The sequence below is a fragment of the Rhinolophus sinicus genome, chromosome 12, assembly GCF_057876585.1.
Source record: "Rhinolophus sinicus isolate RSI-liver-muscle chromosome 12, RSI-T2T, whole genome shotgun sequence".
Taxonomy (NCBI): domain Eukaryota; kingdom Metazoa; phylum Chordata; class Mammalia; order Chiroptera; family Rhinolophidae; genus Rhinolophus; species Rhinolophus sinicus.
This window is the reverse complement of record NC_142512.1, coordinates 57340600-57359179: the sequence shown is the minus strand read 5'-3', so window position 1 is coordinate 57359179 and position 18580 is coordinate 57340600. Positions and strand designations below refer to the sequence as shown.

General features: G+C 56.5%; 1 protein-coding gene across 6 annotated transcripts in view; it reads left to right on the top strand.

Moving 5' to 3' along the window:
* CSNK1D (casein kinase 1 delta) overlaps positions 1 to 18426 on the top strand; it is a 29800-nt gene extending 11374 nt beyond the window's left edge. For 3 of the 6 annotated variants that reach the window (XM_074320984.2, XM_074320988.2, XM_019735529.3), the window contains exons 3-10: positions 8275 to 8423; positions 8875 to 9103; positions 9525 to 9695; positions 10100 to 10248; positions 12116 to 12287; positions 12707 to 12846; positions 15464 to 15570; positions 16604 to 18426. In XM_074320984.2, the coding sequence (XP_074177085.1) occupies positions 8275 to 8423; positions 8875 to 9103; positions 9525 to 9695; positions 10100 to 10248; positions 12116 to 12287; positions 12707 to 12846; positions 15464 to 15532 (1079 nt within the window). In that variant the 3' untranslated portion in view covers positions 15533 to 15570; positions 16604 to 18426. The remainder of the gene's footprint in view (positions 1 to 8274; positions 8424 to 8874; positions 9104 to 9524; positions 9696 to 10099; positions 10249 to 12115; positions 12288 to 12706; positions 12847 to 15463; positions 15571 to 16603) is intronic. The other 3 variants (XM_074320986.2, XM_074320987.2, XM_074320985.2) reach the window with 2 other exon arrangements.
* Positions 18427 to 18580: the final 154 nt, after the last annotated feature.

Below are 18580 nucleotides of genomic sequence, written 5' to 3'. Positions count from 1 at the left end.
CGTGTTCACACAGCCGGCGCCTTGGCCTCTGGAGAAGGTGGGGCCCAAGGAGCAGTCAACAGAATGGGGTGGAGTGCCAGGTCTGCAGCTGGGGCAGCTCAGCATCCTCCCCGAAGTGGTCGGGGGCGACCAGCGGTGAGACCTGCCTCACCCTGGGAGAGCCCCTCCCAGAGTGCAGCGGCTTGTGAGCTGGTCTGTCAAACTGGCCTCATGCTTAATCTTTTCACTCTGACATGGGAAATGTCGTTAGTACGGATTCTTATTTTATTGGGGAATGTTGGGAAAGAGTGTGTTTTCCTAAAACCCATCAGCTCCAAGTCAAACCGTTGTTTTAGCTCTAGTTGTGGAGGGCACAGCTCACTGGCCCATGTGGGAATCAAACCAGTGACGTTAGTGGTACGAGCACTGTGCTCTAACCAACTGAGCCAGCCGTCTGTCCCTCAGTATGTATTCTTTAAAAGGCAAACAACTTCCCTGTCCAGGCCAGTTTCAAAAGCTGGGAATTCTGGGAGTGGAAACTCCGGTAGCGAAAGCATGCAGCTTTTGCAGGGTGTCCCTGAAGCCCTCTAGTGCACTTGCGGACAGCGGTTGGAGGAGCGGTGATGCTGTGGGCCCTGGCCTGGGATCCATGGCAGTGCCCACTGTCCGCCCTGCCTTGGTCTCCACTCTGCTGATCCCCCCCGCCCCTCCCTTTCTGGGTCTCCTGGGAGGGCCCGGCTGTGGGGCCCTGGGAGCTGGCGCCATCGGTGGCTGATGCTCCCACAGAAGGGCGCTTCTGGGGCTTGGGTGGCAGCTTGTTCCTTCGCTCGCTAGTCGAGACCTCCACCACTGTGGCAGCTGTCTCCCTCCATCTTCTGCCCCTGTGGTGCCTGTCGCTCCCAGTACATGATGCCCACCAGGGCTGGTGGCTGGAGAGGTTCCAGGCCCTTGGCAGGCTTCTGAAAGCTGAATCCACTGCCTCGCCTTCCCTCGGGCTCCAGGGTCCTCCGTGTGCAGCCTTCTTGGGCCCAGACTCTGCTGCGGGCTGAGTGTCGTCAACTCATGGTGCCAGCCCCGTGCGGCTGCGGTGGCTCCGCCAGCACCTGGCACGGCCACCTGCTTGGACGCTGAGCGCCAGGGCCCTGGTCAGGTGGCTGCTGGCCCTAGAGAAGTCCTGAAACCGAAGTGTGAGTCTTGAAATACTGTTGACAGTCATAACCTGTCCATAAGGTGATTGGGAATAGAACTTAAGCCAGGTAAGACCTGTGTGCAGAAGATTTAAAACTTTATTGGAGGACTCTGAGCAAGTGCAGACATTGCATGTTTGTGGAGTGGAAGACTCAGTAAGATGTCGGTTCTCCCAGACTTCCTCTTAGGGTTCAGTAGGGTTCTGGTCTTCTGGTCAAACAGGGCTTCTCTTCCGACGTGACAAGCTGACTCGAGAATGCACAGAATAGCGAAGGGCTGAGATTGGCTGACACTCCTGAGGAAGAGGGGCCTTTGCCCCCCAGTCAAAACTCACAGTGCCTGGAAGTAGTGACAAGCTGAAGGGCTGAGCACAGCTAGCACCCATCGTGGCTTCTCAGTATCACTGCCACTGAGGGGCCAGGCTGCTGGGACGGCAGGGAGTGAGTGGTAGGCGGGCCAGGCACATGCTGTGGCTGAGGAAGGTGCTCAGAGGTCAGCGGGCACATGTTCAGAGGACACCCAGACATGTGGCCAGATCTGGTACAGTTAGAACCTCATCATGAATGGATGATAGCACATGGGAAACAGGGAGGCGAGTCCACAAGTCCGTAATGCTACTAAGTTAAACTCCACAGAGAAATGCAGGAGGAACCATTAGAAATGAAAAATTATTGCCGTAGTGATTGGTTCAGGTGGGAATCACGGATGTGTGCGAACTACTTAAGGGGGACGGTCTTGACGCTACCCGCTAAGCTTCATCCACAGATAACTTACGTGTTTCCCCGAAAATCAGACCTAGCTGGACCATCAGCTCTAATGCGTCTTCTGGAGCAAAAGTTAACATAGGATCCGTTCTTATATAAGATCCAGTATTTATATTATATTATACCTGATCTCATATGAGAACTGGGTCTTATATTAAAATAAGACTGGGTCTTATATTAATTTTTGCTCCAAAAGACGCATTAGAGCTGATGGTCCAGCTAGGTCTAATTTTTGGGGAAACACGGTAGCGTCTATGTATTAGGGTATTTTTCAGAGTTCTGCTTTACTTATTTGTAATTGAACTCCAGTGTCGTCTGGGGACATACTTTGTCTGACTTTGAATCCGTTGGACTTCATTGAGACCTGTTTTGTGTCTACCGTGGTAAATGCCCGGTGCATACTTGAGAAGACTGTTCTGTTGGGTCAGAGGGTGGGTGTGTCTCTCCTTGTGGTTTTGCTTATGTGTTTGGAAGCTCTCTTGTTAGCTGCATATACATTAAGAATTACATTCTCTTGGGGCCGGCCCGGTGGCTCAGGCGGTTAGAGCTCCATGCTCCTAACTCCGAAGGCTGCCGTTTCGATTCCCACATGGGCCAGTGGGCTCTCAACCACAAGGTTGCCAGTTCAACTCCTCGAGTCCCGCAAGGGATGGTGGGCAGCGCCCCCTGCAACTAAGATTGAACACTGCACCTTGAGCTGAGCTGCCGCTGAGCTCCCGGATGGCTCAGTTGGTTGGAGCGCATCCTCTCAACCACAAGGTTGCCGGTTCAACTCCCGCAAGGGATGGTGGGCTGTGCCCCCTGCAACTAGCAACGGCAACTGGACCTGGAGCTGAGCTGTGCCCTCCACAACTAAGACTGAAAGGACAACAACTTGAAGCTGAAGAGCACCCTCCACAACTGAGATTGAAAGGACAACAACTTGACTTGGAAAAAAGGCCTGGAAGTGCACACTGGTCCCTAATAAAAAGTCCTGTTCCCCTTCCCCAATTTAAAAAAAAAAAAAAAAGAGTTACGTTCTCTTGATAATTGGATGCCTTTGTCAGTCACTATGTAATGACTGATACATACATTTCTGGAAATAGTCTCCTCCATAGCGCCTGACTCTACATAACATTCTGTGCTCTTCTGTCTAATATTAGTGCGATACACTGTCCTCTTCCTTGTAACTCTTTGTATCCACATGGTGCTTAGTATAAGCAGCCAGCGAATTGGTGCTTTTTTTTCTGTCGAATTGGAGAAAGTATGTCTCATTTGGGGTGTTTAAATTGTAGCGGATCCTCAGATACCATCATTTTGTTACAGTGGTGCTGAGACATCTAGGAACTTGCATTTTGTTTAATCAGTTAGACCGCGGTGACATTGGTCTCCTTAGATATTGGTTCACTTAACAGTTACAAGACCTATCAGCTACTTAGTGTGTTCACATTTAATGTGATCATTGGTGGGCTGGGTTTGCATCTGCCCTCCTGGTGGTTTTTGTCTCCTCTGGTCTTTGTTTCCCCACCTCTTTAATCCTGCCTTTTTTTGGATGAAACATTTTCTGACATTTCTTAATGACTTTTTCATGCTTAGCTCCTCTGTTGCTTATTAACCGTTCTCTCCTGTTACTTCAGTGGTCCAGGTAGTGTTCATCACGTACACCTTTACCTGTCGCAGTCTCTGCAGGTAACACTCTGACTTCACAGGGAGCAGGAGAATCGTAAGGAAGTGCTCTTCCATGTCTCCCATCCCAGGCTGTGGCACTGACATGTGCATTGACTCAGACCTGTAATAACCCCGTGTCGCGTTGCCAGTTTTGTTGGAACAGTCATACCAGGGCTGAGTTCATGAACTTGTTGAAATGATAACGCTTTTGGATATTAGCGGGATAACTCATGAATTTGTATCAACTGGACAAACAGTTAACCAAGTTGACTATTTGGAAGTGCTGAAAAGACTGCATGAAAAAGTTAGATGACCTGAACTTTTCACCAATTCATGGCTCTTGCATCACGACAATGCACCAGCTCACAGGGCACTGCTTTTAGCCAGTAAACAAATAACTGTACTGGAACACCCTCCCTACTCACCTGATCTGGCCTCCAATGACTTCTTTCTTTACCCGAAGATAAAGGAAATACAGAAAGGAAGACATTTTGATGACATTCAGGACATCAAGGGTAATATGATGACAGCTCTGATGGCCATTGTTTTGAAGGGTGGACTAGGCGCTGGCATCGGTGCACAGCTTCCCAAGGGGAGTACTTCAAAGGTGCCCATAATGATATCAGCAATGAGATATGTAGCACTTTTTCTAGGATGAGTTCGTGAACTTACTTGTTAGACCTCATATGTTGCAGGTGTGCTGCTGTTTCCGGTGTCTTTTTTGCTTCATGGAGCCCCACTCACAGCTAGCTGCCCTCGCCTTCTGTCTGTTGAGGAGCGTGTATAACAGTGCAGGCCTGCAGGTGATGGGGTCGTTAGCTTTTCACATCTGCAGATGCCTTGGTTTTGTCTTCGCCGAGTGAGGTTTCCTCGCCACCTATGCTTTTGTAGCTTGCCCGCGTTTCTTGCTGTGCGTGAAAGGTATTCTCCACTGACTTCATACGGTGCTGGTCCTCATGAGAAGTTGCAGCCATCCTGGTCTTTGTTCCTCTGTATGTGATGCGTCTTCTTTCTCTGGCTGCTGTCCAGGTGGTCTCATCACTAGTGATCAATTTGATTATCAGGGATGTTAGTGTCACGTTCTTCAGGGTCCTTGTGCTTGGGAATTGTTGAGCTTCGCGAATGGGTGGGTTTGTTGTTTTCATCCAGCTGTTTCTTCCAGTGTGGTTTCTGCTGCCCTCCTCCCTTCTCTTTCCTCCCTTCGGGGCTCCAGTTACAGAAATGTTAGGTGGCTTAGAGTTGTCCCACAGCTGACTGAAGCTCTTGTTGGCTTTCTCAGTAGTCTCTATTGCTGTACCTTCAAGTTCACGACTTCTGCAATGTCTGATCTGCTCTTAATCCCACCCCACGTGTCTTTCGCCTTAACCACTGTGGTGGTCGTCTCTTTAAGTGAATTTGAGTCTTCTGTTTATCTCCCGTGCCATGCCTCTGTTTAACTTTGATGAAACGCAGTCATGGAATACAGTTATAATTTATAATAACTGGTATTGCCCTCTGCTAATTCTGGCAGCTGAGTCAGTTTCAACTGATTGACTGTTCTCAGGTTGAGTCATGTTTTCTGCTCCTTTGCATACCTGGTGACCTTGGGTGCCAGGCACTGAACTCTCTCTACCATCCTCTGTGCTGGGTACTTGAATAGTCCTCAGGTTCTTCCTTGGCTTAGTTAATGGGATGAAGTGAAGTCACTTCCATGTGTTCAAGTCTTGCTTTTCTGCTGACTCTCAAGGCAGGACCGGGGCTGCACTGGTCCTGTCCTGTCTTTCAGGCTTCAGTGTCATTTGTTGCTTTTTTGTCTCAGAAACAAACTATCTTTTGGTAAATTGGGTCCCCATTACTCCATCTGGGCTGGAAGTAGAAGTAATGTTGAAACTTGTAAAAGAAGATAATAACATCCCTTTCTGACTGAGTACAGAAAGGATTTCTTAATGTAAGATACTAAAGAGATTATTCACAAAGGAAAAGATTGATACATTTATCTTTGTGAAAATTGAGCATGTCTATCAAAAGACTCCAAAAGAAAATAAAAACATGCCATTAACTGAGAAGGAATTTGCCTCACTTGAAACAAAGATAACTTAGTATCCAGAATTTAGAAAGAACTACTATAAATATGAAAAAGACATCCTGATAGGAAAAGTTGGCAGAAATGTGCAGACATTTCAGAAGAGAGGAAACGTGGATGGCCAGCACATGTGTGCATAGAAGCTGAGAGATAGTTAACAGTCGAGAGGTGTGACGTGCTCTTGGCAGCGAGCGCCTGCTCCAGGTGGTGGGAGTGTAAGCTGCTTGATCCTTCTAGAAGACAGTTCGATAGTGTCTTGTATTGTCAGATCATTTGTACCTTGTGTTTCTGGGTATGTACCTGGGGGAAAACAGATAGGGACAAGCAGTCCACATGGAAGAGTTTGTCATTGGACATGGGTAAGAGTGTACTTAACTGTCTGTAACGGGAAAATTAACCCTAAACAACCCAGATGACAGAAGAATAGGTGAATTGTGATGTATTCTCCAAGTGGAATAGTAGATAGCATGAATGCTTGTTTTATTCGAAGCAAGGAAGTGACCAAGTTCTGGGTAGTCATTTTCTGGGGATCCCGGGAGTGGGAGCAAGGCGGGTAAAAGTAGGTGCAGTCAATTAGGAGCGCCCTGCGTCTGTGAGGTGCTGGGCTACAAGCCTGTGTTACATTATGCTTTGTATCTCACGTGTTTAATTTGTTCTCATGTAATATGGAAGATACATTTCTGAAATACGAATTTTCAAAATGAAAGGGGGTTGCCCTCTTGGTATCAAAACTTGCTATTACTCTAAACTGAAAATAGTTTAGCATTTTTGTGTAGTCACACATCGTTTAGCGATGGGGATCCATTCTGAGAAATGCGGCGTTAGGCGATTTCGTCGTCGTGCGAACGTCAGGGGCACGTACACACCTGGACGGTGCCGCCCACTGCACACCTGGGCTGGATGGCATAGCCCGAGGCTCCTGGGCTACCAGCCTGTCCAGCACGTTACTGTACTGAGTACTGTCGGCACCTGTAACACAGTGGTGAGTGCCTGTGCGTCTAAAGAGACCTAAACACAGCACAGGTGGAGTGAGAACACGGATAAAAGGTAAGCAACGGTCCGCCTGTGTGTGCAGGACACTTGCCGAGGAGCCTGCAGGACGGGACGTCGCTGAGTCAGGGAGCGAGCAGGGGCTGCCACAGCCACGGACACGGCTGCCCACAGCCGTGCACTTTATACACACTGCGCTCGGCCTCCATGAATTCATGAAGCGACTGAAGCAGAGGAAACGCTGCCCTCAAGAGACGCGGAGAACGCGGGGTGTATGAGGCTGCTGCCGGCGTCACACGGCTGCTGCCGTCCCACACACTTCATTTTAGAGTGGAAAGAGCACACTGTCACGTAACAGGAACACTACCAGTGCAGCAGCGTAAGGACGGAAACCGCTGTCACCATCGTTTATTATCGTCAAGTGTCGTGTGCTGCGCGCAGTCGTATGTGCTGACTCTTGGGACTGGCAGGGCAGTGGGTCTGTTTACGCCAGCGCCCCCACACGTGCTGTGATGTCATGCCAGCCACGGCATCACTAGGCCAGAGGGATCTTCAGCTCCCTTATAACCTACGCACCACCGTCGTGTGTGCCGTATGCAGCCTGTCACGACCGAAATGCTATGTGGCACGTGACGGGGGCCAGAAAGCACGGCAGTGAGTGCTCTCCAAACAACCCGGTAATGATGGGTGTGTTAGGGCCCCTGCGGCCACGGCTGGAACGCTGAACAGCAGAGTAAGTGACATAGTATTGGGGCATAGACCAAAGTGTAAAAAGAGACATCCGTAGGTCAAACTGATACAAAAATGATGGATAAATAAAAGGGGAGAAGAGACACATCTCATGCAGAAGAATCCCAAGTAATGTGTGTAGGTGCTCTGCCCTCGGGGAGGGAGAGCACACCCCCCACCCCTGAAGTGCGGGGGCCGTGGTGACGTCCTCCCAAAGGGCATGAGAGAGAGGATACGCCTGGAAGACACCTCAGCCAGGTGACCAAGGTCACAGCAACACTCACGAGTCACATTTAGAGCACGGACTCTGACGTCACGTGATAAGAAGGGCACTTTGCCTCCGTGGTCTTCCTCCCCCAAGCCCACGAGGCCAGAATAATGGTGAGAGACACGTCAGACAAATCCCAGTAGAGGGACAGTCTCCAGAACCCCCACCCAGCACTCTCAGAACTGCCAAGGTCACCCAGAACAAGGGGCGTCTGAGAGACGTCCCAGCCCAGGGGAGCCTGCGGAGACGTGAGGACTGAATGCCATGTGGGATCCTGGAGCAGAAAAGGGACAATAGGTTAAAACTAAGGAACTGTGAATAGGCTTTCAGTAGTAAAATGTGTCCGTGTTGGTTCAGAATTGTGACAAACGCGCCGCACTAACAGCAGATGTCAGTCCTTGGGACCTGGGCGCGCGGTGTGCAGGGTGGGGACTCTGCTTGTTCAGCCCGAGCCCCTCTCTCGCCCTGCTGTGCCTTCTCTGCCCTGTGTTCGCCCACTCCCACACCTCACGTTCTCACCTTGTGTCATTTCTGACTGCTGCCCGCCTGACCCTGGTCAGAAAGAAAGCATCTGTGTGGTGTGGATTAGGCGTGGCGGGGCCTTCTGAGCCCAGCTCAGCCCTGGTGACGCCCGTGGTCTCTTGCAGTGGGCATACCCACCATCCGGTGGTGCGGGGCGGAGGGCGACTACAATGTGATGGTGATGGAGCTGCTGGGACCAAGCCTGGAAGACCTCTTCAACTTCTGCTCCAGGAAATTCAGTCTCAAAACTGTCCTGCTGCTTGCTGACCAAATGGTGAGTGCGTTTTTGTGCAGTGATGGGTCTGACCGGGGTCCTGATGACGTACGCACGGGCCGCTCTCCCATCAGCACTCCTGCTGTGCACAGGGAGGGAATGGACGTTCAGCAACCCTTGCCACATGAGAATTACCCAGTAGGTTGGGTTTGGATAGCCACTGTGGGCACGGCCTGGTACATTCACGGGGTCGGGGGCGGCCCCTGCCCGACGGGGTGCAGAGGGGACTTCTGGTGCAGACCGGTGTCCCATGGCGGCTGTCACTACAGGCCACTGTCTGCCCACCCCCAGGAGAGCCAATGAGGGAAATGTCCAGGCCCATGTGGGGGTGAGGTGGTCGGTTCAGGACCCCTTCCTGAATGTTGAATGACTGCTCTGGCCAAGGGGCACCGAACATGCAGCCCCACGCACCGCCATCTGGGGTAACGTAGCCCTGCTGCTGTGCCTACAGATTAGTCGTATCGAGTACATTCACTCCAAGAACTTCATCCACCGGGACGTGAAGCCTGACAACTTCCTCATGGGGCTGGGCAAGAAGGGCAACCTGGTGTACATCATCGACTTTGGCCTGGCCAAGAAGTACCGGGATGCCCGCACCCACCAGCACATCCCCTACCGCGAGAACAAGAACCTCACGGGGACCGCGCGGTACGCCTCCATCAACACGCATCTCGGAATCGGTGAGCCGTGGGTGTTGGGCTGTCCTGCGCCAGCCCGCTGGCCGAGCTGCCTGGGCACGTCCCTCAGTTCGGGGAAAGGCCAGCCACTCGGGGGACCTGGGTGTGTCAGCACGTTTGGGGTGCTGCATGGGGTGCTTGCCAGCAAAGTTGTGTGCAAAGGCAGGCTTCGGGGGCTGTGCACGTGTTGCTCTGGGAGGCGCGGTGGGGGTGGGCAGGTGATCGCGCTTCTGACAGCTGGGATGGTGCTGTCACTTCTCTGGGTGTGGATGTTTCCTAACGTCACATCCCGGGCAACTTCTGGTGAAACAAAAGAATCCAAATGCGTTTCTCTGATTTCCAAGGTTCATTTCCATGGGAAGTGTCTGCTGGTTGATGCAAGTGCACATGGGCCATCCTTGACCCATTTCCCTTCTCTTTCCAGAACAATCTCGAAGGGACGACTTGGAGTCACTGGGGTACGTGCTCATGTACTTCAACCTGGGCTCCCTGCCCTGGCAGGGCCTGAAGGCTGCCACCAAGAGACAGAAGTACGAGCGGATCAGCGAGAAGAAGATGTCCACCCCCATCGAGGTGCTGTGCAAAGGCTACCCCTGTGAGTGTCCTGCAGGGCCTGCCTGGCGTGTGTCCCCAGTGCCTGGGGGGTGCACTGGGAGGCGAACAAGGCGAACCCCCTTGGAGTCGGCTCAGAGGGGTCCTCGTGGGCCCGTGTGTGCCCTCGTGCTTAGGGAGGTGAGAGTGGGCTGGTGGCCTGTCCGTCAGCACGTCCGGAGCCATAACGGAGTTGCCCTTTGCTTTGTGGGACTGCCCCTAGGATGGGTGCCCCAGGGGGAACAATTGCTCTGCCATGCCATATTGTGACCGGTACTGCAGACCCCACGTCTCACCTGCAGTGGGGGCAGTGGGGCCCGGGGGGCGGGGCAGACAGTACTTTCCTAAACACCGGTGGTTCCCGGGTGGGGCGTTGTAGTGAGCGCTGGCTTTCTTGTCATTTTCCAGCTGAATTTGCCACGTACCTGAATTTCTGCCGCTCCTTGCGTTTTGACGATAAACCGGACTACTCATACCTGAGACAGCTCTTCAGGAACCTGTTCCATCGCCAGGGTTTCTCCTATGACTATGTGTTTGATTGGAACATGCTCAAATTTGTAAGTGGCCACCACCGCACTGGGGCTCAGTGAGGACGGGAACAGCCTGGTCAGCGCCAGGCCGCTGCCGCTGTGTGGTCGTGTCTTGTAAGGAGCGAGCTGTATGAGGCTTGAACTCTGGAAGGCCTGTTTGCTGCACTGCGGAGCCTGGTGTTTCTGTAGGGCTGTGGCTGTGGGGTCCCCCTGAAAGTGAGGTGCTGAGAAGCAAGGTGTCCAAACAAGGTGTTTGAAGGGAAAGCAAATGGCAGGCAGGACGATGGGGGACCGGGGTCTCCCCGGGGCACTGGAGTCCGTGGGGTGCGGGCAGCAGGCCATGTGGAGTAGACTCTGTCCACAGGAGCAGGTCCACTTGGAGGCAGAGCTTCTGCTTGAATGCTCTGCCTTCTTGACTTTGAAGATGGTTTCATTATCATCATCGTCGTCACTCCTGCGTGTCGTGGTTTCTGACTGTCTGAGACGTGTGTGTCGGCACGGTGCCCACATGTTGGTTGTGCAGGAGGGGAGGGCCCGCCCCACCTGCCCCCCACCCAGCCGGGCCCTGCCGAGCACCTGGCGTCCGCTCAGCTGGGCGCCGCACATTCAGTCTGGCTTTGGCCCTGCGATGAGCTCAACTCATCTTTGAGGCCCAATTTGTTCGCTGAAGGCTCACGCGAGTGCTGCAGGAGGGGGGCGGAGCTCACACTTGAATTTGTTCCACTAAAACCGCTGCCCATCCTGCCTGAGTTGGTTCTTTAGGTTCAGGTCATTGACCTTTGGACAGCACCGTCAGAGCTCCAGTTGCTTTGCAACTTCCACTTCCTCTTTCGTTAAAAACGTGTTCTGTTCAGTTAAGAGCTTAAACCAGAAATTGGAACCTATCCCGGGTGACAGCCTGACTGATGGGCAGAGCCTCCTTCACAGGGTGCAAAACAGGAAGCCTTTCCCGGCCTGGCACGTGCAGGGGGCTTGTATGGACTCAGCCTCCCTGAGTGGGGTCCAGCCGGCACAGCCAGCCTGACCGAGACGTGGCCTGTGCCACCCGGGGGACAGCCCGGAGCTGGGAGGACAGTGCCCTGCAGGTGACTTTACAGGGCAGCCATGGTGCTGCCCACACAGATTGCCAGAGTGTGGATATGTGGGTGGGCCTCCTGCCAGAGCCACTACAAGTTCCTCGTGTCAGGGCTCGGCACACCTTCTCCGTAAAGGGCCCGATGGTAAATGTGCCGCAGTGTCAAGCACGCTGGAGCTGGAGCCAGCCCTCCCCCCAGGCAGTGGGTGGACGTCTCAGAAATAGATGTGTGTGGCTGGACTTGGCCGTGGGCTGCAGCTTGCAGGCTGGCCTGGCAGCTCTGGGGGTCCGGCGTGAGCCTCAGTGTGTGGGTGTCGCAGCCAAACCACTTGGCGTGCAGCCCCCAGCAGTGGCTGTTACTGAGTAATGGCTGCTCATAGGACACGCCTGGCTGCTGGCTCCCTCACGGGGGCTGTGCACCAACACGACATTTGCCCCAGGGCCTGGGGGTGGGGGCGTGTGGATTTGGACCTTCTCAGACTTCCCCACTGTCACCCTGTGGGGCTGACCCCTGACACCTCAAGCCGATTTCCTGTCCTGTGCAAATGTTGACAGAAGAGGGCCATCCAGCTGCCTCGGCGATGGGCGGGATGGGATTTCCTCTGCTGTGTTGGGAAGTGGGGTCCTTGCTGCATCACTCACAGATTGTCTGCTCATCTCTACATTGTCCTGGAGGGAGAAATGGCTCGTTGGCATGGATGGCTTCTTGGGTGGTCTTGTCCCCGATGCCACGGTGTTTTCTCGGGTTGGGGAGACAAGGGATTGGGTGGTTTTTTGGTGAGCCCCGTTCAGTGCTGGTCTTATCTCTTTCCTTCTCAGGGTGCCAGCCGGGCCGCCGACGATGCCGAGCGGGAGCGCCGGGACCGGGAGGAGCGATTGAGGCACTCCCGGAACCCTGCCACCCGCGGCTTGCCTTCCACTGCCTCAGGCCGGCTGAGGGGGACGCAAGAAGTGGCTCCTCCCACGCCCCTCACCCCTACCTCACACACTGGTGAGTGGTCCTGGGGCCACCAGCTCGTGCTACATCCCCCCTTTGTAGGCAGTGATGGTGGTTCTGGCCCTTCGGGCTATGTGACCTTGGGTGGGAGGGGAGAGCCAGCTCTGTGCGTCCCCCTCCCAGTATGTCACTCCCGAGGGTGGGCAGGCCACGGAGCTGCCTGGGCCGGCGCCTTCGGGAACGTCTGTGGCTTCTCGTACTTCTGACGTATGTTCCCCCACGAGTTGCCCGTCCTGGGCAGAGGCCTGGGGGCCTGCCCATTGGGGCTCTGGTGTCCTGGGTGCTAGCCAGGGACCCCCTGCCTGTGACCAGCCTGGAAGCCCTTGGCCCGCTCCACCTGGCGCTGAGGAGGGAGCCCTGGTGGTGGGTGTGGGCCTTGCCAGGCCTCACCACCACCCGCCCTTCCTGTACAGCTAACACCTCCCCGCGGCCCGTGTCCGGCGTGGAGCGCGAGCGGAAGGTGAGCATGCGGCTGCACCGGGGCGCCCCCGTCAACATGTCCTCGTCCGACCTCACGGGCCGGCAAGACACGTCCCGCATGTCCACCTCTCAGGTATGTGCCCCGTGGGCTGGCGCTGCTCCACAGGGCTGGTCTCACAGGAAGGTCGTGGGCTGGGCTCGGGGGGGGTCTCCTCCCTTCCCGCTATCCCCCCTCCCCTTTCCTCCCCAGTTTGTGAGTGTTTTAACCCATGGGGCATGTTGTCCCCTGGCTGCTGTTGAGCCCTTGGTTGAGAGCCTTGGTGACAAGCAGTGTGGGCCCAGGCTCCCCCACTCTCTGCCGTGCTGGGGCAGGTGCTGGGGCTGCTCTGTCCTGTGCCCAGGCCTGGGTGGCTGTGGGGGCTCGGCCGTCCTCCCGACGCAGATGGGGCCCGCTGCTTGTCTGTCACTGCCACACCCAGCCTGGGACACTTCCTCGCAGAGAGCCTGTGCCGGGGAGGGGACAGTACTGTTATCAGTCCTGTGATGTAGTGTGGACAGAGGCCTGGGGGAGCCAGCGCCTGGTGACGAGCCCTGGGGCAAGGGTCCCATCTCCCCTGACGGGGCTGGCGTACGCATCCTGCCCATCGGTTCCCTCCACCCACATCGCGTCCCCACTCGCGCTCTTGTCACTGCTGCTCTTTCGCCTTTGTGCGCTGGTCTCAACACAGCAGCTGCATCTGCTCAGGTGGCTTTCAGGGGCCCTGCCATGGCCAGGAACCCGCCTGAGCGGGGCTGTTCCTCCCGCTTCGGCAAGCGTTCCGTGTGTATCCTGGGGGCAGCCCAGGCCCCGGGCTGGTCACCAAGATGCTGTCCCGGTGGCCGGGCTCTGCTGGGTGTGGGCACCGGTGCTGGGGAGTGGGGTGGGCCAAGCGTGTGGGGTGCATGTGCCTGTGAGGTGGCCTGGAGCTGGCTGCTCAGCCGCGGTTGAACAGGTGTGCCCGGCGGCCGCTTTCCTTCCGATCAGCACCTTCCGTTCACTGGTGATTCTGCTAGAGGTGGCTGGGTTTGGACTGTAGCTTTTTCTAGGGAGACTGAATTGTGGGGCTCAAGGGGTCTTTAGGTTAACGAGATTGGGCCACCACGGCCCCTGGACCCACCCCTCCCTCACCACAGGCACAGGTCTTCCTGGGGCTCTTCCCACAAGCCCTGGGAGCCATGAGCCAGCAGCTGGGAGCAGGTCCTGGGTGCTGTCCGCATGCGCCTGGGCGTGCGGCCAGCTCTGTGACCCTGGACTCCTCAGGCCTCAGGCTTGACCGGGGCCTATGGACAGCAGGCGCTTTGTCTGGACTCAGCGCCACATGTCAGGGACTCAGCCAGTGTAGACTAAGCATCTGGGGTCGTTGGGGTAATGAGTCGGAAGGTCCCGTGGGTGCGTGGCAGGGACAGGCCCGAGTCCTGTCCTCACTGCCCGGCCTGAGCCCCCGGGGACACCTTCCTGTGAGATCTCAGCTAGATGAGGTGAGCTTGTGCCCTGCGCTCCTATGTCCTTGCTCTCACTTTCCTGCTCTCTATATGGAGGGAGAGAGCGGGGCCCAAACATGGGGGCGGGGGCTCAGGGAAAGAGGTTTGATTTGGGGTGTTTCCCCTCCCAGAAGTACAGCACCCTACTTTTTGTTCCTGGTCACCCTGGAGATTTTCTCAGGATCTTTTTCACGTCGAGGACATGGCCCCTGGGGGGTGTTCTTTGGGTTTTCCTGGTCACCGTGGGCCTTCCTTTCAGAGCCTTCCGCCCTCCCAGGCCACGGTCAGTGTCTGGGGGACAGCACAGATTCCGTCTGGGACTCAGCCGAGGGGCTTGGAAGTTACAGAGTGTGTGTCCCTCTAGGTTCTGCGATTCTGTGGCCTCCATTCACACTTGCTCCCCCTAAAGAAAGGGGTGACAGTAGAAGCAGCATTGCAAGTGTTGAGCAGGAGCCGCAGGCAGTATGTGCGCATAGACCCTGGCCGGGTGCTGGTCACCTGCTTCCTGTGTGGTCACCTCCCTGGGCCCTGAGCCCTTGGGGAGGTGCCGTGGCGTCCCAGGCAGACGCCAGCCCCACGGGTGCTGCAGCTTCAGCACAGGTTGTCTGGAGCCGCCGGCCAGCCTGTGTGAGAACCCGCCGACCCTCTCCAGCTGGGCGGGGCTGGGGTCGGCTCCTGTGTCCCTTGTCCTGACCCCATGGCCCTCATGCGCTGAGACTGCAAGAGGCGGGCAGCTCATGCTAGACCAGCCCCCCCAGGGAGACTCCAGGTCCCGCATTCTGGACTCCAGAGTACGAGTCTGGGTCCTTCGGCCAGAATGACGTGGAGCCTGAAGGACACCTGGCGGGTGAGCCTGTTTGTGGGGTCGTCGTCTTTGTGACAAGAAAGGGCCTCACCACCCAGCTGTGCTGTTAAAATGGCTGCTGGTTCCGGGGCCTGGCGTTTCTTTTGATTTACTGCTTTTGACCCGTCCTCCGGGTAAGGTCCCATCACCATCTTCCTTGTGTCGGTGAGGAAGTGCGTCCAGTCTGTGTGTCACAGGGAGGTGGCGTCAGGGCGTCAGGTTCTTTCCGTGGGAGGACGGGGCTCTGCCCTGGCCCTTGTCAGCCTCGGTCACATCGTCCTGGGCAGTGGCTGCAGTCGGCTCGTGATCAGGGTGTCAGAGGTGAGGCTGGGGTCCCCCTGAGGCACCTGGCTGAAACAGGACGCCCCCTCCGTCCTGGCCGCAGGGAGCCCTCACCGACTGCTGTCTTCTCCCACCTCAGAATAGCATCCCTTTCGACCACCACGGCAAGTAGCTGCACGGCCCGTCCCGCCCCGTGGAAGGCGGCACTGGGTGAGTGCTCAGGGCGGGGCTCGCGGGCGGGGCTCACCCCTCGCCCCCCTGGGAGTGCACAGATGGGCTTGGGCTTGCATGCCAGCCGCTGCCAGTAGAGAGAGGCCTGCCCAGTCCTCACCGCGTGTGGATTCCAGAGCAGCTGTAGGGCGAGCAGTCCCCAAACGGGTGACCCCAGCACCTGCCCACTGTGTGCGTCGGTGCCCACGTGGGGGGCAGGGGCCCGGGGCTGTGCACCTGCGCTGGCTCCCCTGGTCCCGGCTCCAGGTCAGCTGTGCGGGTCTGTGTGTTGCGCTCACTGAGTGGCCACGCTTGGCGGGGGCTCTTGCTGCGGGAGACTCCTGGGGTCTCTGCCGTCCTGGCTTTGTCACCTCTCTCCCTCTTCCTTCCGCGTTTATTTCTGTCTTCGTCTGTTTTTCTTTTCGAACTTGGTCTCTGCGCAGCATCTCACCCCTGTGCCGTCTGTACCAGCCGTCACCCCAGCCGCCCGCTCCTCTGCCATTGGTGCATGGCTGGGCGCCAAGCCATGCTCCCGTCCGGGTGACACTTGGCGACTCCTTCCCGCCGAGGGCTCGGCCGCTGTGTGCGGCCTGCTACCCTTCTAACATGCTGGTGCTCTCGGAAACGTCTTGATGGGAAGTGCTTGTCACGTCTTCCCCCGAAGGGCATCTCGGTGCCCCACGGGGCCTGGTCCCTGTTTGCAAAACACCAGATTCCTTTCCAGGAGAGGGACTGGGAGCAAGTAACTTCCTGCTTTGACTCTTCCTGTCGCTCATGAGCTTGTGGCTCCGCGGCTGCCAGGCCTCCTCGCCTGCATGCCTCTTCCTCCTTCCCCATCTTCCTGTCACTTGTTCCGCTGAGCACATGTCCTGGCCGCAGAGGGAGCGCCTGGAGCGGCTGGGGGCATGGGTGTCCAGTGTGGGGCTAGGCGCAGCTGCCCCCGCCTCACAGGGCGCCATCACTGTTTTGTACCCGAGCTGCCGCCCCAGCCGGAAGGACGCACTGACCTTGTCCTGTGCTTTGGCTCCGACAGATTCCCGGTCGGGTGGCTTCCAGTGGTCTTCAGTCTGTCGTGCACCGATGAGAACGCTCCTTTTTGCTGTGAAGGGCACACAATGAATGCATGGCTGATCTACTCTGTTACATGGCTTTACTAGTGACGTCCCGGCCTAGAGCACCGGGAGCTCTGCAGGCCACCCACCCAGCAGCGCCCATGGGGAGGCAAAACACAAACCAAACGGACAGACTGCGAGCTCTGCCACCGCCAGGGGCTCCACTGAGGCCCCCCACGTGAACTCTTGTCCCGGGGCTGGGAAGAGAAGCAGAGGGAGACGGCTGCCGAGAACCCACTGCGGTCAGGAGCCTGGCAGCCTCCCTCCCGCAGTGGCACGCCCGTGCTCCCTGGCGAGTCTGCTGTAACCACCGACCTACTTGGTTCAGACAGTTTTGTATCATTTTGCTAAAAATTATTGGCTTAAATCTGTGTAAAGAAATCTTTTTATTGTTTCTTTCTTGTCTGTTTTTGCGGTCTTAAACAAGGTGTGAACTTGAAAGAACGCTGACGGACACTGGCGTGGAGTTTCTGTATAGGATGGAGTGAGGCAGGGCGCAGGGATGCGGGAACCTGTCACCTGTTTCCTGTCGTTGTTTTGTTGTGCGGTCCACTGTGCAAAGGGGGTTTTCTCTCAGAAATTGTCACATGTATACGCGTGTGTAAGTAACGTGCGTGTCTGTGTGCTGTGTGTCTTGTGACCTCATTCACCTGGTTTTGGCTGTCACCCCCCCGACCGTGACTGAAATGCCGGTGCCCGTTTGTTCTTCCCAGATGCGAGATGGAAGCCAGGCGCTGAAGACTCGGAGCCGAGGCTTTCTGTGTGTCGCTGGTTCCCGCAGGGTCGTGGGTGGTGGTGGTGGTGGTGGTGGTGGCCTCAATGCCTTGGAGTTTGGGAAATTTTCTGAACAGACTGTAAATATTAGCAGCGAGGATTGGCCCTTCATGTGTTTTAACATCTGTGTTCTGAAAACCACGGCCGTGGCCGTCCACACTTGGTGCCAGGTGTGCTGCAAGGTGGCGGGCCGGGGACCCACTCTGAAGAGCCACGACGCAGTGACTTGGAGACCTGCCGCTCCCGGAGGGCGTGGGCGTGCGTGTTCATGGCCTTGCTGGGATGGAACGGACACCGGAAGTCCAGGGACGGGGCCTGCTGAGGCTCTCCGCCACGACCGGGCGGCTGGGCTCGTGGCTTTCCTGAGCTGCCGTCTCTTGTGCGGCTTCAGAGGCATCCAGTGGTGGCGGCAGCCAGCAGGCAGGAGCCCCCATCTCGGGGAAGCGAGGTGCAATATATGTGTTCGTGGGTAGTGTCACAGGTGGCCCTGTCACCCCACTGTGGAGTGTCGTTTGGAAAGTGGGTGTCGGAGGCAGCGAGGGGCCTGGAAGGTCCAGGTGTGTGACCCTCCTGCCTCCCAGCCCCGGCACAGGGGTGCTTGGGATGCTGGGATGCTGGGCTGGGGACGCTGACACAGGCTGCAGCTGCAGCTGCTGTGCAGGGCTCGGGCTGGCCCAGCGCCGCATGCAGGCGGGCTTCCCTCGCGGGAGGTGGGACGCTGCACCCACAGGCCAGTGCTGGTGATGGCCCGGCCACTCCAGACCTCGACCGTTTGGACAGGGGGATGGCCCCAGGCCCGTACTCAGCAGTGCTTGGGGACAGTGTTGACACGCACCACCTGTGGGAACCGTAGCCGAGTGTCTGTGCAGCCTGGGGCCGGGGGCAGGTCTGCCCTGCGCGTTTGTATGACCACTGTATTTGTGTACTTAGCACCGTGTCAGTAATAAATTCATGACAACGTGTACCTTTCTTCCCGCCCCGCCCTGTGGTCTTTTATTTCGTCAGGGGGACAGTTTTCGGTGTGTAGACTGACCATGTGGAAGCGCATGTTGGGAGGTGGGCATTGATGTTGCCCTCCCGGCATGGTGGTGTGTCAGCTGGTGGGGGCAGGTGGGGAGAGACTG